This window comes from Henningerozyma blattae, chromosome 1, assembly GCF_000315915.1.
Source record: "Henningerozyma blattae CBS 6284 chromosome 1, complete genome".
Classification (NCBI taxonomy): Eukaryota; Fungi; Ascomycota; class Saccharomycetes; order Saccharomycetales; family Saccharomycetaceae; genus Henningerozyma; species Henningerozyma blattae.
The window spans coordinates 92,763-118,788 of NC_020185.1; the positions used below are offsets into that span (position 1 = coordinate 92,763).

At 32.5% G+C, this 26,026-nt stretch overlaps 13 protein-coding genes and 1 non-coding gene across 14 annotated transcripts; 8 read left to right on the forward strand and 6 right to left on the reverse strand.

Moving 5' to 3' along the window:
* Window positions 1-709: 709 nt before the first annotated feature.
* TBLA0A00490 (glycosyltransferase family 32 protein) lies at window positions 710-1,987 on the forward strand (the record flags this gene model as incomplete). The annotated part of the gene is made up of 1 exon (XM_004177320.1): window positions 710-1,987. The coding sequence occupies one exon, from the start codon at window positions 710-712 to the stop codon at window positions 1,985-1,987; it is 1,278 nt and encodes a 425-aa protein (XP_004177368.1).
* Window positions 1,988-2,246: 259 nt separating this feature from the next.
* TBLA0A00500 (PGA52 family protein) lies at window positions 2,247-3,440 on the reverse strand (the record flags this gene model as incomplete). The annotated part of the gene is made up of 1 exon (XM_004177321.1): window positions 2,247-3,440. One exon carries the CDS (start codon window positions 3,438-3,440, stop codon window positions 2,247-2,249), a length of 1,194 nt encoding a protein of 397 aa, XP_004177369.1.
* A 1,042-nt stretch (window positions 3,441-4,482) lies between these two features.
* Window positions 4,483-4,683, forward strand: YSY6 (Ysy6p; the record flags this gene model as incomplete). Its single annotated transcript, XM_004177322.1, has 1 exon — window positions 4,483-4,683. The coding sequence occupies one exon, from the start codon at window positions 4,483-4,485 to the stop codon at window positions 4,681-4,683; it is 201 nt and encodes a 66-aa protein (XP_004177370.1).
* A 2,904-nt stretch (window positions 4,684-7,587) lies between these two features.
* Window positions 7,588-8,517, forward strand: TBLA0A00515 (uncharacterized protein; the record flags this gene model as incomplete). The annotated part of the gene is made up of 1 exon (XM_004177323.1): window positions 7,588-8,517. The coding sequence occupies one exon, from the start codon at window positions 7,588-7,590 to the stop codon at window positions 8,515-8,517; it is 930 nt and encodes a 309-aa protein (XP_004177371.1).
* Window positions 8,518-8,874: 357 nt separating this feature from the next.
* Window positions 8,875-9,639, forward strand: TBLA0A00520 (Ty3/Gypsy family RNase HI domain-containing protein; the record flags this gene model as incomplete). Its single annotated transcript, XM_004177324.1, has 1 exon — window positions 8,875-9,639. The coding sequence occupies one exon, from the start codon at window positions 8,875-8,877 to the stop codon at window positions 9,637-9,639; it is 765 nt and encodes a 254-aa protein (XP_004177372.1).
* A 460-nt stretch (window positions 9,640-10,099) lies between these two features.
* On the forward strand, window positions 10,100-11,107 carry TBLA0A00530 (uncharacterized protein; the record flags this gene model as incomplete). The annotated part of the gene is made up of 1 exon (XM_004177325.1): window positions 10,100-11,107. One exon carries the CDS (start codon window positions 10,100-10,102, stop codon window positions 11,105-11,107), a length of 1,008 nt encoding a protein of 335 aa, XP_004177373.1.
* A 447-nt stretch (window positions 11,108-11,554) lies between these two features.
* On the forward strand, window positions 11,555-11,626 carry TBLA0Atrna5C. The gene has a single exon. It is a non-coding gene; the product is annotated as a tRNA-Cys (tRNA).
* Window positions 11,627-12,124: 498 nt separating this feature from the next.
* On the reverse strand, window positions 12,125-13,582 carry TIM50 (protein translocase subunit TIM50; the record flags this gene model as incomplete). Its single annotated transcript, XM_004177326.1, has 1 exon — window positions 12,125-13,582. One exon carries the CDS (start codon window positions 13,580-13,582, stop codon window positions 12,125-12,127), a length of 1,458 nt encoding a protein of 485 aa, XP_004177374.1.
* A 463-nt stretch (window positions 13,583-14,045) lies between these two features.
* CWC27 (putative peptidylprolyl isomerase CWC27) lies at window positions 14,046-14,846 on the forward strand (the record flags this gene model as incomplete). Its single annotated transcript, XM_004177327.1, has 1 exon — window positions 14,046-14,846. The coding sequence occupies one exon, from the start codon at window positions 14,046-14,048 to the stop codon at window positions 14,844-14,846; it is 801 nt and encodes a 266-aa protein (XP_004177375.1).
* A 553-nt stretch (window positions 14,847-15,399) lies between these two features.
* On the reverse strand, window positions 15,400-16,110 carry VPS28 (ESCRT-I subunit protein VPS28; the record flags this gene model as incomplete). Its single annotated transcript, XM_004177328.1, has 1 exon — window positions 15,400-16,110. One exon carries the CDS (start codon window positions 16,108-16,110, stop codon window positions 15,400-15,402), a length of 711 nt encoding a protein of 236 aa, XP_004177376.1.
* A 698-nt stretch (window positions 16,111-16,808) lies between these two features.
* RGL1 (Rgl1p) lies at window positions 16,809-18,158 on the reverse strand (the record flags this gene model as incomplete). Its single annotated transcript, XM_004177329.1, has 1 exon — window positions 16,809-18,158. The coding sequence occupies one exon, from the start codon at window positions 18,156-18,158 to the stop codon at window positions 16,809-16,811; it is 1,350 nt and encodes a 449-aa protein (XP_004177377.1).
* A 431-nt stretch (window positions 18,159-18,589) lies between these two features.
* On the reverse strand, window positions 18,590-21,181 carry MCM7 (DNA replication licensing factor MCM7; the record flags this gene model as incomplete). Its single annotated transcript, XM_004177330.1, has 1 exon — window positions 18,590-21,181. One exon carries the CDS (start codon window positions 21,179-21,181, stop codon window positions 18,590-18,592), a length of 2,592 nt encoding a protein of 863 aa, XP_004177378.1.
* A 1,768-nt stretch (window positions 21,182-22,949) lies between these two features.
* DER1 (derlin) lies at window positions 22,950-24,113 on the reverse strand (the record flags this gene model as incomplete). The annotated part of the gene is made up of 1 exon (XM_004177331.1): window positions 22,950-24,113. One exon carries the CDS (start codon window positions 24,111-24,113, stop codon window positions 22,950-22,952), a length of 1,164 nt encoding a protein of 387 aa, XP_004177379.1.
* Window positions 24,114-24,850: 737 nt separating this feature from the next.
* On the forward strand, window positions 24,851-25,873 carry BTS1 (farnesyltranstransferase; the record flags this gene model as incomplete). The annotated part of the gene is made up of 1 exon (XM_004177332.1): window positions 24,851-25,873. One exon carries the CDS (start codon window positions 24,851-24,853, stop codon window positions 25,871-25,873), a length of 1,023 nt encoding a protein of 340 aa, XP_004177380.1.
* Between the last annotated feature and the right edge of the window lie 153 nt (window positions 25,874-26,026).

A 26,026-nucleotide genomic window follows, 5' to 3' on the forward strand; every position in this document is an offset into this window, starting at 1 on the left:
TGCGCTTTTCTCTGCGCCACGAGATTGCTCTATGCTGAACATTTGTTCTGCGTCCATTTCTTAAGGGTTTTTCCGACAGCCCAACATCTTGTCTCGCGACCGCGCCACCCAGCAACGATTTTTTCCGAACTTGCCCCAGTTCAGATCGTTTTTTCCGTATATTGCATTTGCCTTTTCGTCACTGCCTACTGGTTTCTCGTGCTGGGTTATTTGCCCCAAAGAAAGCCCCGCACATGCTGGGTTGTATTGTTTCTTTTCCACAGAAATAAGAAACATCTTCATATTTTTTTTTAATTTAATTTATCATATGTTTTTTATTTGTAAACAAAGGCAACGTAATCATTTGTTGTTGTTTTTTTAGTTATCAAGAATTGGATAATTCCAGAATTACCAATTTAGCGTTTTGCAATCGCATAAGCACCAGCAAAACAAAACATAGAAGTATTTTTAGATCCTGCCTTGTAGACTTTTTTCATTTCTTGTTTTTCGCGTCCTTATACACACTTGAATTGTTGTGGGTTGTTTTTTTCTCACCCCCATCACCCTATACTATAAATATACTACCACTCTGCACTTTATATATTTTATTAAGACTTGCCATTTAGTTTTAATTGTCCTAGGCACATATACTTTTTAAAATCTAAAAACTAAAATACAAATAAAAACTGAAAAAAATAAAAAAATTAAGAAATAATCACATATTATCAACATGAAGAAACAGTTGAAATATTTACTCTACATTAATTTATCGATCATTGCTATTACTGTCTATACTTTGTTCGATCTGATATGTATGGCTGTTGATGGATCTACGGCAGATGCCTTCACATCCTCAGAATTGGGTCTTCCTTCACAATACAATGCCGAGACTCCAGTAGTGAATCAAAAGATCCCAAAAATTATTCATCAAACTTACAAGACAGAAAATATTCCAAAGCATTGGGTTGCTGGCCAACAACGTTGCAAGGATCTACATCCAGATTATAAATACATTCTTTGGACCGATGAGATGTCTCTACAATTCATTAAAGAGGAATATCCATGGTTCTTGGAAACTTTCAAAAGTTACAAATATCCTATTGAAAGAGCAGATGCTATTAGGTATTTTGTTTTGTATCATTACGGTGGTGTTTACATCGATCTAGATGATGGTTGTGAAAGAAGATTAGATCCGATGATGTCTTCCAACGCTTTCTTGAGAAGAACAAACCCATCTGGTGTCTCTAATGACGTCATGGGTTCGATTCCGGGCCATCCCTTCTTTAAGAAAGTAATGCATTCTTTAAAATCGTACAATAGAAATTATTTCTTTGTACCATATTTGACTATTATGTGTTCTACAGGTCCACTTTTTGTTAGTATGATTTGGGTTCAATTTAAAAGATGGGGGGTTCCACTTAATGGTGATATCAAGATCTTACAACCAAATGATTATAAAGGTCATGAAAATTCATTCTTTGCTATTTCCAAAGGTTCTTCTTGGCATTTGGATGATGCTACCTTCTTTAAATCGTTGGCATCTCATATCTTATCCTGTGTTGTTTTCGGGTTTGTTGTCGTATATGCAGTCTTATATTTCCAATACGTTGTTTATTGTTGGTTTGACAATGATGAAACCGAATCAAATAATAATGATACAACCATTATCATTCATGATCAACTCCCATTACCAGCAGGACATACTTCTAGAAATAAAAAATCTTGGTGGATTACATACATTGTTAATCCAGTAAGAAAAGGTTTAAGATTGACAAGTTTGTCTCATTCGTCAATCAAGACAAATCATGAATTAGAGGAGATAAATTATGATTATGATTTGAAAAAGTCACCAGAATATGTACAATATAAACAATTTGCTGCATCTACTTCCAACATTGGCTTTGATTCAAATGAAGATCTTGATCCTTCCGAATATTTGAATCTAATGCTTGATATAGAGAAAAATTCTACAAATGATCAGTCCAGACAATCTCCAAATCTGGAATAATTCCCACCAAACATTTATGCATTACTTTATTTCTGTTCCTGATTTTATGAGCGTGGGGTGATTTATTTCCTCCCTTCACCACTTATTCTGTCATTTTACTATATATTTTTCACTGTACAATAATATTTATTAACATTCTCATTTGCATTTATTATCATGCTTACAATTTCATATTCAATTTATATACTCAGACTATATAACATTAGCATTTAACAAGCTTTCGTTTTTTTTATTGCATCAGTTAAATACAAAATTCTCCTTACGATAAATTAACAACTGCTCCAGTTTTACTTAACCAACCAGAAACCTGATCACCACTAATAGTACCTCCAAAAGTACTGATTTCTCCATCATCTAACTCAACTAGATGAATACTTTTATCGTTTCCATTAAATATTACTACATATTTCTTTGTTCCTTGTGTAGGCCTAGAAAACGTGGAACCACTCCCACCACCACCTTGAGCAGATCCAGGTTTACCCTGACCATCATGCAATGTAGTAGTCAAATCATTAGATCCACTACTGATAATTTCAAATAGATCTAGTTCTCCACATCCAGTAGCCCAGCATGAGCATTGGCTATTACCGTATTGTAAAGTTCTTGGAATCTTGGCATTTAATAACCATACTGCCGGCATATCTTGATTGACTGTACTACCACCTGAATCATGAGGCATAGAAAATTCAAATACAAACATTTTTGTTGCCCCACCAAATCCATGATATGCTGGGATATTACTTCGACAATAACCGCAATCATTACTACTGCATTGTGTACTTGAAAAAATTATTACTTCCACATTAGATCCCAATGTTACATCATTTAACGTTTGTGGTGAAGATGCACAACTTTTGCCATCGGAGCTAGCATATGAAATTGAATTACCAAATGCTATGGAAAATGTTCCTGAGCCACTACCGCCTTGATGATTCATAAATACACAATTAGAACTTGTACCGGGTGTATAATAAGCAATCCGTGACCAAGATGAAGATGAAACTTCTTTATTGACAAATAAATCCTTCGGTAAACTTGTAATTGATGGAAAATTCTTTTGATCATTTATAATTTGTATTAGGCTATTACTACTGTGTGGTTTTTTATGTCTATGGCCTTCTTGACTAGAAGTGATTTTATCTGTAATTGATTCATCGAAGTCCCTTTTCTTTAAATTGGTACCCCCACCACTTGAAGAATAGACACCAAATTGAACAATACGAATTGGGCCACGAAAATGTACAGATAATTCTTCATCTAATGGTGCAATGTTGCCTGAGACTGCATATGATTTTTGTGAGCAAACTCCGGAATTTTCATCCATATTTGTAATATCCTGATATGAGCCTGACATAGCAACATTTGAATACACAATGGCTTGAGCTGAAGAAGCATCTGTGAACTTTATTATGGGGATGGACAGTAAGAATAATAGAAAAGTTATTTTTGTCATCTTATTGAAAAGAAATTTAATATTTAGTTTTTAATTTTGACTCTTTTTCAAGAAAATAAATAATTAAAGATTTATTTTTCAAGTTAAATTTTAGGTAACCAAGCGATATGTTTAAAATTACAATTAAAGTTTCATTGTTGAACCATTTATAACAAATAATACAATCATTACCCTTCAAAAGGATTAAAATAATTGTTTATATCAATCCGTACATCAAAGAACACATCTCACCGAATGAAATAAAATATCAATAGTGATATTGTCAAATATTACGTAACAAGGAATCTGTGTTTAATATTAATAGTAAGACTATCATTTGCTATTATTTCTAAAATCTAAATAAATGCATTAAACTGTTTAATCTAGTTATATTTCCTCGCAACCATCAAACAATAAAAGTTCTGTATCTTACTAGAAGAGTAATTTATGCATAACTATATTTTCTGATTTCCCTTAAATAAGAATTAACTATTTACTTAAATCTTTGTTATTTACATTGTTATCTCGCCAATAATACCCTTTTTATTTATCACGCAATCTATTATTTTTCCACCCGTAGCTTCCCATTTAATTTACTGACATTACCTTATTTTCTGACACATCTGATCATTTGGAAAATATTTCCAATTGTAGCAAAAACTGGACAAAAATTTCCAAAAAAATACAATAAGTACCAATTTAAGTAAAAAGCTCTCAATCTAGAAAAATTTACCTGTGAAAAATTATTTCGAGTTTTCATATCAAAATTTATTTTACTTGATTTTCACCAAACGCTACTTCCCAAAATACACAAGGATGAAATTTGGAAACTCAAATATACTACACTACCTGCAATAGGCTCAATTATTAACACGTAATCACAATTAAGACGGACGCCAAAAAAAAAAAGAATTATTTTTAAAAAAATAATATTTGCAGATCCTTTATATTTAATATTGTTTTCTGGTAAAGAAGTTTTCATTGAAGAAATCAATCAGCAAGGCCAAAGGGAAGAATTTCACCATTTGAAACCAATAAGAGGATATATTTTACTTTAAGAGAAATGGCTATCCAAACTCCAAAACAAAGAATTGCAAACCAAAAATTCAACAAAAAGATTGAACAAAGTAGAAAATTAGGGAAGAAAAAGGTTAAAGAAGTTGATCCATCTTCCAAACCAGCTTTATCAAAGAGTTGGATATACTTATTGGCCTTTTTAATTATTGGTGGTGGTATTTTAGAATTAATTAGTTCTTTCTTATAAAACGACTAATATCAGTGGTACCAAGTTTGATTTATAATAATGCATATTCCAAGCGAATGAAAACTACTACATAGATACTAAAATGTTTTTGAACTTCAATTGTCTCTTTTTTTCTTTGCTAAATAAGATAAATAAAGATAAATTACACTAAACATTTCAAGAAAAAAATAATACACAATTTATTTATTGTCCCATTTGTTTATGTACTAATAATAATATACAATTTTTAATAATGATAATTCTCATAATCGTCTACTAACCATAAGCTATATATATAACATTTACAGCGACTCTCCGCACTCTTTAATGAAATCTCTACTTATTTGTTTAATAATTACACGATTTAAAACAATCGTACTTCAATAATTATCGAATAAAAAAAAGCAACAGAGAAAAATAAAAGGTTTTTGAAACTTCACCAAGTGTTCAATTACTGGAATCAAAATTCTCGTCTCTTTCGATGAACTTACCTTGCCAGTAACAGCTTCTTTTGTATAGAGTAAGCTTATTGCTGGTGAGTGAAGTAATTACTATGCATTATCAAAGAGTGGAGTTTGTAAATAAAGAATCTGTTATTTGCAAGACTAAAGGCCCGAGAATACATTATAAGAATTCAAGACTAAAAATGCTATACGTCTTAGATGCTAGCTTGTGGATGCAAGCTGAATAACTATCCCATTCTTCGTTTCGTAAAATTGAAATATATCAACTTCTTCTTCGCTTATCTCATACATTCTGCATATTTAGCGTCTTGTCTTTAGCATTTCTAGTACTCTTTTACCTTTTTAGTTTTTTTTAGTGTGCTTAAACAACATTTTCTTTTTCAAATTTAAACATCTTTTAACACATTTATTGTATTAGTTCATTAGTTAACTGTTCGTAAATACTGTAAAGTTTCAATCGAATTTATATTTCTAATTTCTAGTCTATCTAGCTTCTTAGCTGATTAACATACCAAAGTTTTAACCAAACCTGAAGACCAAACTTTAACGGTATATTCATGTTCGCTAAACTATAAGACCTAAAATTAATGAGAAGGTAAAGTGAGGAGTTACCTTTATCCATACATTTTCAGGAATAGAACAACTTCCATTAATTGCCAGTTAAAAGAGTTTTTCATGATATCTTGAATAAATAAGTAAGGTGTGTAAATGAAAAATTTAATTCTCAGACTAATTCATATATCAATAGTTAACAGATATAGAAATATAATGAATAATTCATTAAAACCATTCTGGACATTACTACAACTGAAATAGTAATCACAAATATTATATAGTGATCTGGCTAGTATTTTACAGATGACTATAACCCTGATTATTCTTATAACTATAACTTACTTATCTTATTCTGTGTAATTCTATATAGATGCCTCATGGGCATCGCTTTATATACAAGCGAGTTTACGCGTCGCAACATGTTGACGCGGACGTCTCTGATTTAGTTAGGGCCTGTAAGCTCCTAACCCTTGACACAGTGTACTGACAGTATCACTATGTCACAATGTTGTAAACCAACTTAGGAGTACGATACACATAAATAGTAACTACCAAAAACTTAACTTAACTTAACAATCTTATTAACTTGACACCAGTTAATCCTTCGAACTTACGAATATAATTGTTGTTCTTCTTAGACTAAATAACTGTATAAAATAACTATAAATTTATGTCTTAAGTCTGAAAAGCTGGCCTTTAAATACTTTTTTTTCAAAGGTCAACGCCAGCTTTTCCATTTTACTTTAATTGGTCTGTTTATAAGCTTACTTACAAGGGTAGGAGTGCACAGTTTGAATAATGCTGGCTAACTAGTAGAGATTATGCATCGAACAGATATTCACAGGTATGCAACTAGCAGTTGCTCAGTGTTATGTATAATTTCTAGTTAGCACTTGTAGATGAGTATAAAGCCGATCTCGTCTACAACAGTTGTGTATCGTACTCCTAAGTTGGTTTACAACACCTGGTAGCGTATTTTTATTATTGTTTTATCCCACTGTTTCGGTTATTTTGTCACTATGTCTTCTTCTGTTGCTGTCATGCCAGTTGAAATTAAAGTTCCTCACGTCTTTACCGGTGACCGTAAAGATATTATCAAGTTGCATAGTCTTTTGCAATCCCTCGAAGTTCAGTTTGTCGTAAAACGTGTTACGAACGAGTATGAACGTATCTGTCATTGGGCTGCTAATTTATATGGTCCGGCCTTAGACTGGTTCATGACCTTCTCTGGCAACCACGATGTGTTCGGAATGGCCTTTGACACCTTCAAAGAGGCTTTTAAACAAGCCTTCCAAGGTAAGTTTGACTCCTATGATGTTATTTAGAAGCTTTCCTCGTTAACTCAAAAAGACAAGATTGAAGCCTACGGTTCAACCTTTGACCGTTACCGCAAACTTCTACCACCACGCTCCTTGAGTGATGATGTTTTAATCAATCTTTTCATTAAAGGGTTAAAACCAAACACTCGCAAAGACTTACGTTTAAAAACCGTATCTTCGTTCTACGAAGCAACCAAGTTGGTTATTCGTGCAGAACACTGCTGTTACTCCATTATTAGATGATAATTCCACCCCTACTGTCGATGCCGATGGTGATGTCATTATGGCTATTTCCTCTACTCCTCGCCGTGTTTCGTCTCGTTCCAGATACAACAACACATCTTATCCTCCTCGTAGCTCGGATGATTCCTGGCGTGAAAAGTGTCGTCAATTGTGCTTTCAGAACCACCTCTGTTTTCACTGTTTCTCTAGCGGTCATGTAGCTGCTAAATGCCCAAAAACTTCCACTCGTTCCGCGAGGCCTAGGTCACACCGTTCACACCGTGACTAAGCTAATCACCACTTGTCTTTCGTCTTCGCCTCGGTTCGATCACTCCCAAGCCGCTTCAACTGCTAACGCTACTTCTATGGCTAATATTGATTCCCAACACCCTTCTGTATATCCTGACTCTGACACTCCAATCAACCATGATTCTGCCATCCCTACTGTTGTTGACCATTCCCATCCCGTGGCTCCTACCTTTTCTGCTGAACCCACACCTCCCGTTGGTCCTCGTTTAGAACCCTGTTGCCTTGTTAATAATGTTCCAGTTACTGTTTTATTTGACTCCGGTAGTCCCACCACAATTGTAAGTGCTTCCCTAGTTGCTCAACACCACTGGCCCACCTATTCGGTACCCCCATTTAAGTGGAAAGGTGCTCTTCCAGGATCTGCTCAATCAACCCTGGCTACTACATGCAGTATCCAAGTCCAAGATCAGTTACTCAAGGTTGCCGCGTATGTGGCACCCGAACTCACTGACCGTGTCATGATCGGTTGGCCTATTATGAAAGACCACTTAGATTTAGTATGTCCCTCTGAATCCTTATCCATAGCTGTTGATTGTCTACACGAAGGCACTATTCCTGATTATTATGGTTCAGAACTTGCCGAAGTATTTGTACTTACCCTAGATTCTACCCTCGCCTCTGATTCCTTTACGCTGATGCCTGTTGATATCCGCCAAGATTTTGCTACTACTGTAACTGATACTCTTCCTCCTAATGCTGGTACTAAGTCATACTCACATGAGATTATCTTAAAGGAGGGAGGACGACCACCTCGTCTAGCTCCGTACCGTTTAACACAGAAATTAGAGAAAGAATGCCGCCAAATTGTTGAAGATTTGTTAAAAAATCAGTTTATCAGTGAGAGTAAATCTCCATACTCATCACCTGTACTATTAGTTAAGAAAAAAGACGGTAGTTTTAGGATGGTTGTCGATTTCAGAGAGTTAAACAAAGTTACAGTTAAGGATCCCTTTCCATTACCTCGGAATAGACGATTTGTTAAGTAAACTCGGCGATTGTGCTCTTTTTACCACTCTGGATCTACATTCGGGCTATCATCAGATTCCACTAGATCCGGATAGTGAAGAAATGACCGGCTTTACTACCCCTTTTGGCCACTATTAATACAAAGTAATGCCGTTTGGCTTATGTAACGCCCCAGCTACCTTTTCTGGATACATTCAATGGTTAATAGGCAATACTCCTAATGTTTTGTTTTGTTTACTTAGATGATATCCTAATTGCCTCGGAAGATAAGGAATCTCATCTTGAAGAAGGAAAATTTGGTATGCAAAAAGAAGAAATGTCATTTCTTACAAGAGTCTGTAGAATTCCTAGGATTCAGATTGGGTAAAAACGGTATTATGGTACAACAAGAAAAAATTCGAGCAGTTAAAGAGATGCCCACGCCAAACACAATTAAATCAGCTCAATCCTTTCTGGGAATGGTAAACTATTATAGGAATTTTATTCCCCAGTGCTCATTGTTGTCCAAACCTATTATTGAATTTATTTCTAAAAAATGTGATTGGTCCAAGAAACAAGATCAAGCGGTTATTACTCTAAAACAAAAATTATGCTCAGCACCCGTACTAGTCCCATTTATTCCTGGTGACGAATACCGTCTTTCTACAGATGCTAGCACTATCGCTCTTGGTGGGGTACTAGAACGTTTACACATGGGACAACTTGTTGGTGTAATTGTTTATTTTTCAAAAACTGTTAATCCTACTCAAGCACGTTATCCGGTTGGAGAAATAGAGTTGTTGTCTATCATTCAAAACTTACAACACTTCAAATACTATCTACATGGACACCACTTCATCTTAAGAACTGATCACATATCCTTATTGGCATACAGAAATAAGAAAGAACCCTCTGCAAGAATTTCACGATGGTTAGACTTCTTAGCTGAGTTTGATTTCACCTTAGAATACATTAAAGGATCACTTAATCATGTCGCAGATGCCTTAAGTAGACTGGCTACGAAAAATGAGATTACCACTAACGAAGTTAGTAAAGTTGCAATAATTGAAGAAATTGAAGATCCAACTTTGGTATTTCCAATAAACAGTATAGAGAGAATCACCCCAGTTGATTGGTATGAAGATTGGATCCAAGACCCCTAGTCCGCTGCAGTTTTGGTACATTTAGGTTTGGTTCAAGATGTCAAGATTAATCCTACTGATAAGTCGTTGTTTGATAAGTATATTAAGAAATTCAAGCTGTCCAAAAAAGCTATGGCTCGATACAAGTTTGATGACCAAATATTATATTATGATGATAGAGTCTGTGTACCTCGCTCCAGACGTACCGAACTACTAAACATTTATCACGATAACATATTGCATGGTGGACATTTTGGTGAAGTTACTACGATTAATAAAATATGTCCTAATTACTATTGGCCTTCAATGACGGTAGATATTCGTACTTATATCAAAGGATGTTTACAATGCCAAATTATGAAAAAATTTAGACCTAAGAAAGATGGACAACTGGAACCATTAGATATTCCACAAGGACGTTGGGTAGAATTGTCAATTGATTTTTGTTACCGGACTTCCAACTACTCAATCTCAGAATGACATGATCATGGTTGTAGTTGATAGGTTTTCTAAAAGAGCCCATTTCATCGTCACTCAAATATCCTTAGGATCTGTCGGTACGTTAGACTTATTTTATCGGTTTATTTTTGCTTATCATGGTTTTCCAAGAACGATTGTTTCAGATAGAGATATTAGGTTCACCAGCTCGTTTTACAAAGAAGTGACAGAAAGACTAGGCATCAAATTATTACTATCTTCCTCTAATCATCCACAAACAGATGGTCAGACGGAAAGCGTTAACAAAACCTTAGGTCGGTTACTAAGAAGTTACTGTTCACAAGATCAAGATAATTGGGACCATTTTCTTCCTCAGGTTGAATTCGTTTACAATTCCACGTTCCAACGTTCTATTCCAGCTTCACCATTTGAAGTAGATTTAGGTTACGTACCCAACGAACCATTACTAGACATTGGTAATGAACTGTCGGCGCGAAATCTATCCGCTGTTGACTTATCAAAAACCATTAAGGCGATTTCCCTAAGAACTACAGATTTCCTCAAGCGATCACAAGAGGATATGGAATCACATGCGAGTGAAGCTCGAACGGTCAATGATTACAAACTCGGTGAATATGTGTTACTCCACCGTGATGCATATTTTACTGGAGGAAAGTACTTAAAGATCCAACCCATATTTTTAGGACCATTTAATATTGTAAAAATAGGAAAAAACACCGTTGAACTTGATCTGCCATCCTCCTTTAAGAAACATAGGGTTATCAATATAAAATGGATAAAAAAGTTTGTATTAGACAAAGATAGGTACCCAAAAAGTCTACCAAGAACCTCGATTGAACGAATACAGCGTGTTCAGGAAATAATTGCAGTTATAGGCTACGATGTGGAAAGCCACGAATACTACTGCAAGATGAAAGATGTTGATCCCACTCTAACCTGTACATACTCGTTAGAAGAATTTAATAAGTTAACAAGCTCAAAGAAATCATCGTTGTTAAACAATTTCAATACGCTTGTGAATACAAATTAAAGAGGGGAAGATGTTGTAGACGAGATTGACTTTATACTCGTCTACAAGTTGCTAACTAGAAATTATACATAACACTGAGCAACTGCTAGTTGCATACCTGTGAATATCTGTTCGATGCATAATCTCTACTGGTTAGCCAGCATTACTCAAACTGTGCACTCCTACCCTTGTAAGTAAGCTTATAAACAGACCAATTAAAGTAAAATGGAAAAGCTGGCGTTGACCTTTGAAAAGTATTTAAAGGCCAGCTTTTCAGACTTAAGACATAAATTTATAGTTCTTTTATACAGTTATTTAGTCTAAGAAGAACAACAATTATATTCGTAAGTTCGAAGGATTAACTGGTGTCAAGTTAATAAGGTTGTTAAGTTAAGTTAAGTTTTTGGTAGTTACTATTTATGTGTATCGTACTCCTAAGTTGGTTTATAACAACAACAAAATAACTAAGCTCGTATGGCGCAGTGGTAGCGCAGCAGATTGCAAATCTGTTGGTCCTTAGTTCGATCCTGAGTGCGAGCTTTATTTTTGATATTTTTCAGTTCGTCATTTTGAACGAATCCAAGTACGCTATGAACTTCTTCTCTAGCGGTTAGTTATATGATATGATGGCCTAAATTTATTTTTTTTATACTGAGATATATTGTGAATATTTTAATATTCGGAAATTAAGTATCAGATATTAAAGCGAGAAAACTGAAGTTTCCTTAACTGCTTCACCCTTAATAATTTTATTAGTTTTACTATTATACAAAAATGTGAGGCATAAGTAAACAGAAGCACTGTAAATGTAAAGAAAAAAAAACTACTTAGTTTAAAATATACGACTTAGTAATTTAAAGGTTTGCCCTTTTTTTATTATTTATATACATAGTAAGGCTTATTTCATTAGAAAAAGGATGTAAATATATACATATATGGGAAATATCAATGATAAGTGGTGGGAGGAGGAGACATATATACATACATATCAATAAAAGGAAGAAATTAAAATTATTATAATGATACAAGCATTAATGGTCAATCATTTATCAGTGCTATTTTTTGTTGATTCTTTTTTCTTTCTTCGAAAATTTCATCTATTTCCTTTTGTTTCTCTAACTGAAGTTTCATTTGCTCTTCTGGAGTCGGAATGTTACCTTCTACATAATCTTTTAATGTGAAAGTTTGACCGCTTAATTGCTCTTGTTGAATCTTAATTTTTTCTTTTTCTTCTTCAACTAATTTCATAAATTTCACGTAATTCTTTTCCCCTTCTTCTCTAATTAAGTCCAATGGGAATTTAGATTTACCTGTCTGTGGCATACCGCCAAGACCACCTAAAACTTTCATAACCCAATTTGAAGATGCTTTTTCTTGATCAGCATGGAACTTAGCCTTCAATTTTTTAACTCTTTCATCGAATTCGTCCGGTAAATTGTACTTATCAGTAAAACTACTCAACACAGGTCTAACATCAGAAACTTGCTGAGTAGCTAAATATTCTAAAAAGGGAATTAATCTAATTAATTTATCGTCCATCTGGCCATCCCATGGTTTCATTGGAATTGCATTTTCTGGTTGTAACTTATAACTATTTGGATCAACATCAATAATTAAAACTTTCTTTTCATCTCTATTCAATTTTGATAAATCTTTAATGTGAACACCATCTTTATATAAACAATGCTCTTTGAACAAATTATAAGAAACAAATGCATGAATTGGATCTAGTTTTTCAGCAATTCTATCAGAATACATCATATAATTCGAAGAGAATAAGACAATTTCATAATATTGAGATAGATAACCAAGGAAATAATCAACACCTGGTCTCTTAGCAGTTCTCCACCCATGTTTTTGAGACCATTCAGAATGGACTAGCAAATCTTCCAAAGTTAAGACAAGAGTTAAAGGTCTTTGGTAAGGTGGAGGTGGTGGTGGGGGCAATAAATCAGGGAATGGTGGTTCTTGAAAGTATTTGAACATGGAATTAAATCTTGCTCTAAATCTCTTATACATTAATGATGGTTCATATCCGTTTGGGATATCATCTTTCAATTCTTCGCTTTCTGAAGGCTCCCAATCTCTAGTTAAGTATAAACCTGCACCTGTAATGGCAGAGAATGTAAAGATATAAAACCAGTTAGCATATTTTTCTCTTTTAATATCAGTAGATGTTTGTCTTTTTCTACGTTTACGGCCCTGTTCCTCTGTTGGTTTAGCTTCTCCATTGTTCCCACTAGCCTGCTCATCTGCTTGCGAACCTTCCATTTTTGAGTGTTCTGCATCTAAATCAACACCAGCACGGGCTAGGATATCGTCTGTTAAAATAGATTGCTTCCCTTTATCATCCTTTGATTGTTTCGAATTGAGTAATTTAGATGTATTATAAAGATTTCTTGAGGCTATTTGTCGTATAGATGGATGTTTAACAATAGGTGTTGAAAACAATAATCTACTGCTTAGTCTTGTGGATAACCTTATAGACGATAGCATTCCTTAGTTAGCAAACGAAATCGAATAGAACCAAACTTGATGCACTGAAAATGGTTATTAATCGTTATCAAGTGTAAATATTACTAGATATTAATTTGTATAAACCAATTAATAAAGTATCACTGACAATAATGGCCGAATCTTAGAGTTTTTTAAGTTGAAGTATTTTTTGTTAATGTGAATTATTCTTGTCCTTTTGCTGAAATTGTTTTGCCGTCTCTAATCAATTATTCGTTTCGGGCTCTCTAATGCTGATGATAAAATAGACGGAAATTTAAAATAAAAATGATAAGATCTGCAACAATGTGAATTACAAACTACGTAATCAAATCAGTTCTATAAGAACATTTTCACTTATTAATTATGCCTTATTCGATATTCATCCAAATAAATTTTGAAAAAATTGTGATATAGTGCTTATCTGTGAGAAGCAAAAAAATAGGCTAAATTAATAATTTTAAATATGTCCATTCCTTCAAATTTAGTTCCCAAAACTTCTGACAGTTGTTCCATTAAAACAAGTAAGGGAACACTTCTTGTTGAATTATGGACTAATGAATGCCCAAGTACCGTTGATGCTTTTATAGAATGCTGTAAGGACCATACATTTGTTGATAAATTTTTCTACTGGAATGATGACGCCAGCTATCCCTGTATAATTCTAGATTATCAATTAAACAGTAAAATTGCTCCAATCCCATCTGAATATCATTCAAGATTAGCTTTTTCTACAGACGGAATTTTAGGATGGGACACTCAGAAACAAACCTGGTTTATTACCAGTGAACAATGGCTTACTACTAATAAAGATAATAATGTGTTTGGAAAAGTTGTGGGAGATTCGAGATATGTTTTAAGAGATATCATCAAAGGTGAAAAAGATCCAGATGACAATTCACAATATCTTTTCCCACCTATTATCCAGTCTATTGAGATTTTATCTAGAAATGTAGACACTCCCAAGACAATTGAATCTATCAAGCTGGCACCAAAGAAGCATACTCAGAATGTAAAATTACATTTTAATACAGAAGATGAAAATGATGATGAACAAGACACATTACCAATATTAACTGGAAATAAAAGAAATTACCTTACAGAAGAGGGTAACGATATCCTCAATCAGACTCCAAAGAAAATGAAAATAAAACTTCATAAAAGTATTACAGGGAATACGTCATCAGGGCTCTCAAAAAAAAACCTGATCTTGATGACCATTTTTCTCATTATGACGAAGGAGAAAATGTTGCATCTGAATCTTTAACTAGTAAAATAGATGAAGATATTAATTTAGCAGATACTGAAAAGGAGCTTAAAAATATCTCAACAGAGAATTTAACGAGAGAACAACAAAATACCATAATATTAGATGAATTTAAAACATCACGCTTCATGAAAGGACTTTTAAGACGTGGCTCTTGGAAATAGCGGTTCATAAGCACTGTAATTTAATTACACTATCTTTAAGTAGTTTTTCTAGTCTCTTTATATACATCTTCAAGTAACAAGCATATCCAAAATGAACTATTAGAGCCTTAAAATTATTAAAGTTAACACTTTCATACTTTCCAATTACTCTAGTAAAACTGCCAAGGGTGAAACATGAGTTAAAAGAGAAAATTTAGAGATAAAGTAAAATTTTCGTAATAAACCATGTAATTGTTCATACGTTTTATTCTAAATAATATTAAAAGTAGCCATTCGTAAGGAAATTTATATAATTCGCGGTATTATTAAGTATTATGTAATGCTTCATTGATCAATAATTAAATTGAAGTCCTAATGCAAAATTGAAGCTAGAGGCATTTTTAACCTCATCAGCCCAAAACCGTGTAAAAGCTTTTATAAGCTAAATCTAAATCAAACAATAGCTCTCTAGCTTCATCATCTGTTAGTTGCTCATTAACTTTCATTTTATTAATCTTAACAATCCATTCAACTAAATTACTTCGGTGCTCAAAATCTGATCTCGTCACTTTATTGATAGATAATAATAAGTCGGCCATTAATGGATGAAGTTGATCTTTTGCTCTGTAGTTTAATTTTAATGCATCCATTATTGTGATAAAATTACCCGTAGCTTCTGCAATATTTTTACCGCCATTGCCCCCACTGGATTTACCATTTTTAGAACTTTTAGATCCTGCCATATTTTTACCAGAGGTTTCTTCCGTCATAATTGCATGCTCAACAGTTACAGGCATACCTCTTTCAATCCTTGTAATCGCATTTGGCGCTATTATATTATATGTATTTTTAAACTGGTATAAATCTTCAAATTCTTTCTTAACATCATCATTATCGTTTGAAAGGTATGTCTTGTATTGAACTAATAATTTGTTTAAGGTATTTGTATATTCATCATTTGTTATAGAATCTTTCAAATATGCCTTCTCTACTTGATCAATTGCAATGATAATCGAATAAATTTCCGCTAGGGTCTCCAGAGTTTCTCTTTCTTTTCGACTATTGGTAGATGGATCATATAATGGAATCTCTTCGTACAGTTTTGGGTTATATTGTGACATAATAAACGATAGTAAACTGACTGTTACATCATAATTAGCTTTTCTGTTCAACTGGGTTTTTTATTTATATCTCTTTAACTTCCTTGCTTTCCAGTGTTTTTTTTCTAAAAGCGAAAAGCCCTTGTTGGTATAGAATCATCCTAATATTGCGATTTTACTTAATGAGAAAATATTTAACATTCTCTTAAAGTATTTAGCAATTTAAAAAACAATTCTATAATCTAAAATTTAGAAGTCTTTTCTGGATAATATTATTAAATTTATTTGAAAAATACATGAAGGAAAAAGGAAGTATTATGGAGGCATGCAGTCATTCCGATATTATATATTTTTATAAAACTCTATATTATGTATAATTTATACCATTAACGGTATAGAAAAATTGATGAAACTTGTTTAGGAAATGGTATTAGTATTACAGGGGATATGATTACTATACAACTTATAATTAAACGGAAGAATATTTAGAATAAACTGTAAAATAAAAGAGCGAAGAAATAAATGCAATGCGTTAGTGCATAAAATATTAATGCAGCATCGTTATGTGTGTAATTTTCATCAATTAGCCACATATCAAATAATTAATAACATTTATATATCACAATTAGTAGCTGGTCTTAAGGAATATTTTATTGTCCCCATTATATTGGATATCTGCTTGACATAACTTTCTATTCTTAAAGCAATTTGACAGCAGTTTATTCAATGATGGGAATTCTACGGGGGGTTTTATGACTTCTATCAAAGAAAATGTTCAACTTTTTCAAATTTTCCTCGTCATAAAAATATATTACAGGTGGGAGCGATGGATATTCTAAATCCCCAGAAATCTTATTTCTTTTTATACCACCAAAATTTTCATAAAATTGTTTGGCATATCTAGCAGTCTCACGCTCTTCATCAATTATCTGCTCAATATACTTTATTTGAACTAGTGGCCATGGTGAAATATCAATTCGATGTTTTAATTCAAAATCTTTACCGTTGCTTATTTTAAACCTCATATAGAGCACATAATCTATAGAAAATAATTTGCCAAATGTAGTTATTGCAGTATGATATTGAAATGGAATCAATGAGTCACTTTTATTACTAATAAGCTTAGTTTTTGTTTCTTCAACTAAAAACCCTGTTCTTTCTTTACCTTTATAGTATTTAGTTTCTCTTTCAGGTAATTTGTATAAAAATGAAGGTTCTTGCATACATGATTCAAATTGTCTAAAATACTCGTTCTTAGTGCATATTCTAATATCTGATTTCAATTTTATCCCTGTATTATCAAGTACTTGGCCTACATTTTGTATAGTAGAATGCAATATATGCTCTCTGGAATCTATCATGTGACTATCTTGAACTTCTAATATTTCTTTTATATCATATGACAAATTTTTAAGTTTAACTTTCTTACTAAATAATCCACGTTGGTTAGTTGATATTGTTCCACTTAAATTTGGTTTGATGTCAATAGTGACATGTAAAAGATCATCTGACGTTATACATGGATTATGAATTGTATAATTCACTATAAATTTTTTATCCGCAGAATAGGCCTGCTTCGTAATTGGTGGATATAAACGCTTAGTTGCTAAATATGTGTACCGTTCTACATTTACTGGTTGCATAAATGACCGGATATTGGTTCCATCTGAAAAATTTGAGGACGAAGGTAAGGTGTAATGAACATTACATTCGAACAATGTAATCGTTTTTCCAAATCGCGGATTAAAGTTTGTTTCTTTTACATCATCTGGTAGGGCAATTGTTAATGGAATATCAATTCCCAATATTAGCTTTTCGGAGATCATAATATTCTTTCTATAATGGGTTTGGATTTTCTCAAATTTCGATTTGGAGCCAAATGAAAGGCCTGAGTTCAAAGTTTCTACAGTTTTAAGGCATACTTCTATCTTATCTATTCTGAATGGCTTACCATCACTTGATCTTATTCTTAGTTCACATTCAATGCGCGGGAGGGTATCTGGTAAACCTGGGCAGCCTCGTATCACCGAATTATAACTAGGTTTAAAGGATATCACAGGATGTGTCATTATAATGATATATTTATTTGATAACAACCTAATAGTTTTAACACTTTGATTAGTAATCCATAGGTTCTTACTTTTGAGATACAACTTTTTTTATTCATTGCTGATGTCACAGCTTCGCTGATTTGGGCAAGCCTACTTAAAGCGACTTCACAAGGTTTTGGCGTTTGGAAAATGTAAAATTCAAGTGATTTCATAGTCGGAAATAATACATAAAGTTAAAATATTTAAAGAGATATAAAATAAGAAGATTAAGACAAAGATTAATTAAGTGCAATTAGAATACAAGTATATGATGAAATGAATGCATGATATTTACGACGTGTATTATATTAAAGGTATAATTTGAAAATGATAAACGTTAGAAATGGAAGAAAGCTTTAAACTAAACAAAAGTAAGATTATGCGCGTGACAGATGCAACATTATTCAATATTACAAACTAATATCACCATCAGCGTCCGTATCTGGCTGAGGTGATGAAGCTGGCTGATTAGGTCTCATAATTGGGGCCTGCGAAGTCGAGAAATTTACAGCTTTTGTTCCTTGAGAAACAACTGGTGTTCTAATTCCAGAGCCTTCTGATGCTTCAACAGTATCATCGTCTACGAATCTTAATATAGTATTTTCATTAGTTAAATGCCAAATATTTAAATATGAGTATTCTTGTATACAACTGTTCAATTGTGCGGTTGTAAAACCTCTGGCTCTCACAGTCTTGATAATAGTGTCATATGGTAGAACTTTTTTGTTTGCTGATCCCGATTCTTGTACCATCTTTCTGATAATTGTGAAGATCTTAGTAGTTGGGTTTTCATCCTCAATGCTTTTGTTAGTTTCTTGATACAAGGATTCTTTGGAAACCCGAACCAATCTTAAAGCTTCTTCAACATCTTCAATATCAACAGTTTCTGATAACCGTAGCTTAGCCAAAGCTTGTGCCAATCTAATAATAGCCAATAGAGTTCTTGGAGTTGCTTGGCCAAAAGAAAATTTAGTATTTATGTCTCTTTTAGAGTCCTGTCTTAATCTGATATAGGCCTGAACCACATAATCATTTACAGTTTCATTCATGACAGGTCTTTTGGTTTTTGCATATGCAATAAACTCTCTCATTTGCGAGGTTTCAATTGGTTGAAAATCTAGATCAGGTTGTTTGTTATACATATGAACAAAGGCTACGTGCTCTGCTAATTTCTCATCACTTTCTCTACTTGGAACATCTAGCATCAAAAATAATACATCAAACCTTGATAATAACGCAGCCGGTAAATTTATATTGTCTAATGGTGAAAGACGAGGATTATATCTACCATAAATAGGATTAGCAGCTGCTAAGATAGATGATCTAGCGTTCAAAGTGGTATTAATACCAGCCTTGGAAATAGATATCGTTTGTTGTTCCATAACTTCATGAATAGCAGTTCTATCAGTATCATCCATCTTGTCGAATTCATCAATACAACAAATACCATTATCTGCTAAAACAAGAGCACCACCTTCTAAGATCATCTCGTCAGTAACAGGGTCTCTCATAACCGCAGCCGTTAAACCTACACCCGAAGAACCTTTACCGGTAGTGTAAACACCTCTTGGAGTTATCTTACAGATAGCCTTCAATAATTGAGATTTAGCCACACCAGGGTCACCCATTAAGCAAATGTTTATGTCACCTCTAATTTTCATACCATCACCAACAGTTTTATTTACACCACCAACTAATAATAATAATAGAGCCTTCTTGACATCCAAATGACCATAAATTTCTGGTGCAATTGATTTAGCCAAAGTTTCATAAACGTTACCACTATTTACCAATTCTTGAATATGCCTTTCAGTATCTGTATTCATTTGGAAAGAAGAATATTTCTTCTTATGCTGATTTACATATTGAGCTTCCAAATAATTCTCAGTTAATAGACCTGCCCTTAATGCTTTAAAACCTGTATATGGAGACGGTAAAAATATACCTGCAACGTCAACTATATCACCAGGAGTCATAGATCTCACAAGTGAACCATTGACATGAATGGTCAATGTTCTTGGGATATGACCAACTGGGACTTGCTGTGATAATTCTTGGATTTTTAGTTCTTGAAAAGGACTAAATTTAGAGGCTCTTGTGCTCATAAACAGTTGACCCTTAGTTTGATTTTGCTCACATTCTTTGGATGTACATTCTGATAGAGGAGTAAATGTTTTGGAATTAATTTCTTGAAATATTTCATAACCACAAGAATCACATGTATATGCAATGACTAAGACTGCAGGCTTTACATCGGAAACTCTTGTGACAATACCTCTTACAGTTATTAATTTACCAATATGACAGCCCTTAATTTGCCTAACGGATAAAGGTATCGAACTACCAGCTTTGCTATAAGATTTTGCAGAATGAGTTTTGGGATTTTGCAAAGAAGGTGGCTTAAAGTATAAATAATATCTTCTCGTTAAATTTGGAGGAAATAATTCAGCTTCTTCAGCAACTACTTCTCTCAAAGCTTCGTTTAAAGAGGAAGCTGGAGCAGAATCCATATCCATTAAATTTTCAGTTCTAATTTCATCAGTTCTATCTGAAATCATCCTTTCGTTTCTTAATCTTCTTTGATTTAATATCACATCTATCACATCATCTTGATAATTGATATCCTTTGTAGGCAAGGGCATATAGTCATCAATAGCTTTACAAAATAGTTCAATAAAATGCTTAGCATTTTCTTGAATGGCACGCACTAAGCTAGTGTCTGAACGAGTTGGGTCTGTTAAAAATTTTTCGCTTTCATATTTCAACAAATCATCCAATTCAATGGTAACTGTGTCGAGATCTCTGTTAGCAACTTGTAGTAAAATATTCAGATATTTTGGACCAGTACCAACAGTAGAATCATGCATTTCACCTGACAGATCAGTTTCTGTAGTAGTTGGTACTATAGAATCATTCTTAAAATGTTGAATAAAATCATTGATCTCATTCTGCAATGTGGCATAATCCACAGGTATTTGAATTGAAGGTAGAGTAGTGCTCATCTGATTGTAGCTAGTTGATTATATATGGATATTACTTCTGGATATATCTATTAATTACTTATTTGTAGTAATAACAGTTTAAACGCCATGTTAATAACTACTTTAGTACAGTCAAACTTTTCGTGCATTTATTTTTTTTTCTTTAAGTTTAGTTCTTCATCTCTGGAAATCTTCGCGCCTTGTTTGGCTTTTTCTTAATTTGGATATATTAAATTTTATTCACGTGAAAAACAAAGTTTAAGGCATTACTTAATGAGGTAATTGCTATTACGTTTCCCAATATGTTACAAATATCCCATTTAATTAATTATATTCCTATTACAGCAATTATTCTCAATTTGGAACTTCATATTTAAGGGTAGCCATTCTTGTGATATCCTACATAGGATAATTATCTATGCATTCCTGGTATATTAGTCTATTCTAAGGATCATGGCTTTTATATGAAATATTAATATATATGTTACCCTCTGGAGACTGTATGCCAAATTCTAAATCAATATTTGTTATGTATGAAATTTATATATAGCATATAAAATTTTTTGTATCCAATAATTGAACCGTACAACCTATATTGTTTATCATATTACTAGAATATACCTTTTACTTAGCCTATTTCAGTATTGATATGCTAGATTTTTATATATAAACTTTGCACTTTAGCAAATAGTAAAGTTGCTTAAAGTAAATTCATCTTAAAATAAAAAGAGGAGATTTCTTTTCTCTGAGGGTTCTGTCTGCTACATTCCATTTATGATATTACAAGAACTTTATTTCTCGACACACCCAAAATCAAATAATTCTACCTCTTCGAATTAGTAAAGAGTTAAAACGTAGCCTATGTGATTTTTATTATGGTTAGCTGACTTTAGTTGTTTTTTTGTAAAGCTTATTATTGAAATTGTTTGAATAATTCTAAATATTTGGAACATGATTTCTTTGTAATATTATCAATTTGTGCAAAATATTTGTTGGAGATCTATTGAGCTTAAAAATTATACTGATAGATTTCTCTTTATATTTCTCTATAATTTCTTTTATATCCAATATGGTAGGATGCTTTTTAACAGTTAAATTGCTTCAACAAGTTATTAGTTCCTGCAGAATAATAAAAGCTGACACTGATAATAAACAATGTAATATAGCGCATAGCTTTTGCACTTTTCTTACAAACAAAAGTAGATCCCAGAGTTTCTATTAAAAAATAATACAAAAAAAATTCTCCCATTCTATCACATATAAATTAAATAAAATTTATTTCACTATTATACTCTTTTATTCATCTAATTTTGCATGTCATGCCTTTTACATATAGGAGTACTAGAATAGAAATGAAAATTTAATAAGAAAAAGCACCATTCTATATAATAAATGTAGTAACACCAACAATATTTATAGATTATAGTTGTCAATGAAACTACCTAAAATTACTAGCCGGAACGTTCGTATGTACAACAACAAAAAAAAAGGTATCCTAATTATCAAATATTTCCAAAAGATGCTGATTTCTAAGCTAAAAGTCATATACATACAAAATATCATTAAACTATAATCTACATTTAACTTAAATAATTAAAACAATGAATAATGTTCCCTAAAATGCTATAAAAAACAATCTTCAGAAGCATACATTATTTGTAATATCGAACACAGTTAAAAGAGCAAACAGTTTTAGAAAAGTGTTTATATGTGGGCAAAAGTGTTTATAAATCTTGTGGTATTAATAATTGAATTATTTTATTCTAACCTAACGAAAACATATTTTCAGTCAGGTATGACGTTGTAATAATTGTGTATCTTCGTCATCAGTATCGTTGGACAATGTACTGCCCTTATGTATAATTTCTTCGATATTATCGGCCATTTCTTCTAGTTCATTTATTATATGATCATCATCATTCACTTGTTTATATGATTGTCGAGATAACAATTTGCTGGATAACTCATCATTATATAATGAATTATTTCTAGCTGACAGTTTAACTTGCTCATTAGAAAGTATATCTTTCTCAGAGTTCTCATTGCTATGATTATCAATACCAATGAGCTCTGATTGACGTTGTTCATTTAAATGGCGGTGCGGTATATTATGGTCATTTGATTCAGTGATCTCATTTCTATTAGTATCTTGGTTATAATGTTCACTATCATTATTTCTATTTGTATCTCGTGCTTCTTGATGTTGAGATTGCTCAGCATTATTATTTTCAGTTTCATTGTTATTATTATTCTCCGTAATATTTTCAGTATTATTTCCGGTATTATTTTCTGTGCTATTATCAGTACTATTATCATTATTAGCTGGTGCATCTCTTGTCCACCATTCAGTAGGTGGCTTACCTAAGTCGATATTATAGATACTTGAAATAATGTCGTCAAAATAAAATAATAAATGGGCAGGTATAAAATTCATCCCAATTTGGAACAATGATCTTTTATACACAAAATACATGAAAGCATTCATATAGATTGGGATTAATAAGGGACTTATATCAATACCGCCGATCAATTGGAATTGTAGTTGACTGCCATTTTTTTTCAAATTAAAATATACCAAATTTTCCTGTAGAATGGAGCCCAATGAAGATAAAGGCTGCTCATAAATGCTCATGGACAGAATAGATATGAATAATATCGTAATATACCATATATACCTATTTCTATTCGTAAACGAGTTTTCTAGCATTGTTAAATGAGTCGTTGTAATATAAAGATTTAGCATCGTATTCCAGTTAAATTCTCCATAATCAAATATAGAATACAGGAGTCTTCCATATTGCCCCTTCTTAAAAACTAAATCAAAGTTATAAAGGGTCTTAGTTGTGTCTATAATCTGAGTCGATGTTAACACCGATACACCGATACAGCCTAATGTCCATATTTTTGTCATAGGAGGAATATCCCCTATTAGATTCACTACAATCGCATCCATTTGTAATATTTTACGTTGAAGAATATAACTGATAAGTTTGTTATTAAAGTTATTCAAATATTTAAGTAACTAGTATAATGTAGTGGTTATGTGGATACTTTATATTAGATAAATGAAATATCTTATGCACCGTATTTTTTTTGTTATATTACTATAATTACTAGTAATTATATGACAACTTATCTTATAAAAACCGTAAAAAGAAAAAAACAACTGGCAATGGAAAATCTTCAGGTCTTTTATAATTATTTCATAATTTCTAGTTCAGTTTTTATCTCGAGCTTAATATTTAGTATATATTATTTTGTTCCAGAATAGCATACTTGGTGATGAATTCCACTCTAGATACCAGATATTCAAACAATCAATTAGCAACAATCCTTAGCATTAAGCAGTTCAAGCAATCTGGAGGGGACCAGGAAAATTGAAGTCGGACTAACTCTCGGGCTTTATCTATAATAGGAAATCAGACCGAGCACGAAAAACATCCATGAAATGATCGAAAATAGTATGAAAGGCACTGATAATAACGGTATGATGAGCTAATACCATAGTATTAATCGACACCTTTTATAAGTAAAGATAGCTTATTGCTTGCAGAATAATATTGTTTCCAATTTTATTCTTATACAACCAGGAAACTACAAGCTTTTTTTGAAAGACAATTGTGTTTTTAACTGACGTTATCTCTACACCAATCATATACGTGAAAAAATTTGGAGATTACTCATCATAATATGGAAAATATTAAAAGATTGGTAGAAAATAAACCCTGTTGGAAAGATTCTGATGAAACTGCAATAAGAGCTCCATACACTCATTTAGCTTTAAAGCCTGGAAAAAACTTTAGATCTGAACTTATAAGATTATTTAATCTGTTTTATGGTCTTTCACAAGATCAAGTAACAAAAATTGAGCAATTGGTTAGCATACTTCATAACTCAAGCCTATTAATTGATGATATTGAAGATTCATCTGAAACCAGAAGAGGTGATGTTTCATCTTACATTAAATTTGGTATTCCGATGACTATAAACTCTGCTAATTACATGTATTTTGCCGCCATGCAAGTGCTACAAGACATTGCAGAATTCAAACATCATGATAATCATGTAGATGTACATCTTTTGAAAGACTTAATGGTTATATTTAATGAAGAAATGTTGAATCTACATAGAGGGCAAGGTCTTGATATATTTTGGAGAGAAAATATTCCTGATATTATTCCTGATGAGTCTATGTATTTTAATATGGTCATGAATAAAACTGGCGGATTGTTTAGATTGACAGTAAGAATTATGGAAAGATTATGCAAGGATTTGAAATATCGGAATGGTGAATGCACTTTGGTTCCTTTGAGTAATCTCCTGGGAATCTTGTATCAATTGAGGGACGATTATCAGAATTTAACTGATCCGAAGATGTTTGCTGCTAAAGGATTTGCAGATGATATATCCGAAGGGAAGTTGTCTTTCCCCATTATTCATGGATTAAAGTATGAATCAATGTTGAATATAACGAATAATACTGACAATACCCCTCTATTAGATATGATCTTAAAAAAACCAATGGAGAAAGAAAAGAAATTGGAAGTTATTTCATACTTAAGAGATATCAGCAGATCTTTAGAATATACTGAACATGAAATAATGAAATTAACTGGCATTATCAAGAACAATGGATATATTCCCAGTGATAATGAAAAGTTAACTTCTCAAATACTATTGGTAGTCGACAAATTATCTAATATTTCCTATTAGATCTTCAAAAAAATTTATACGACATTCCTTCATTTCTCATAAGAAAACGCATTATTCGTTAATTGTTTTATTTTCGGTCTTATTTTGCATTTAATATATACCACACTTCTTGTTTTGTTTTTGAAATAGAGCCATTATACTTAGGATTTACTT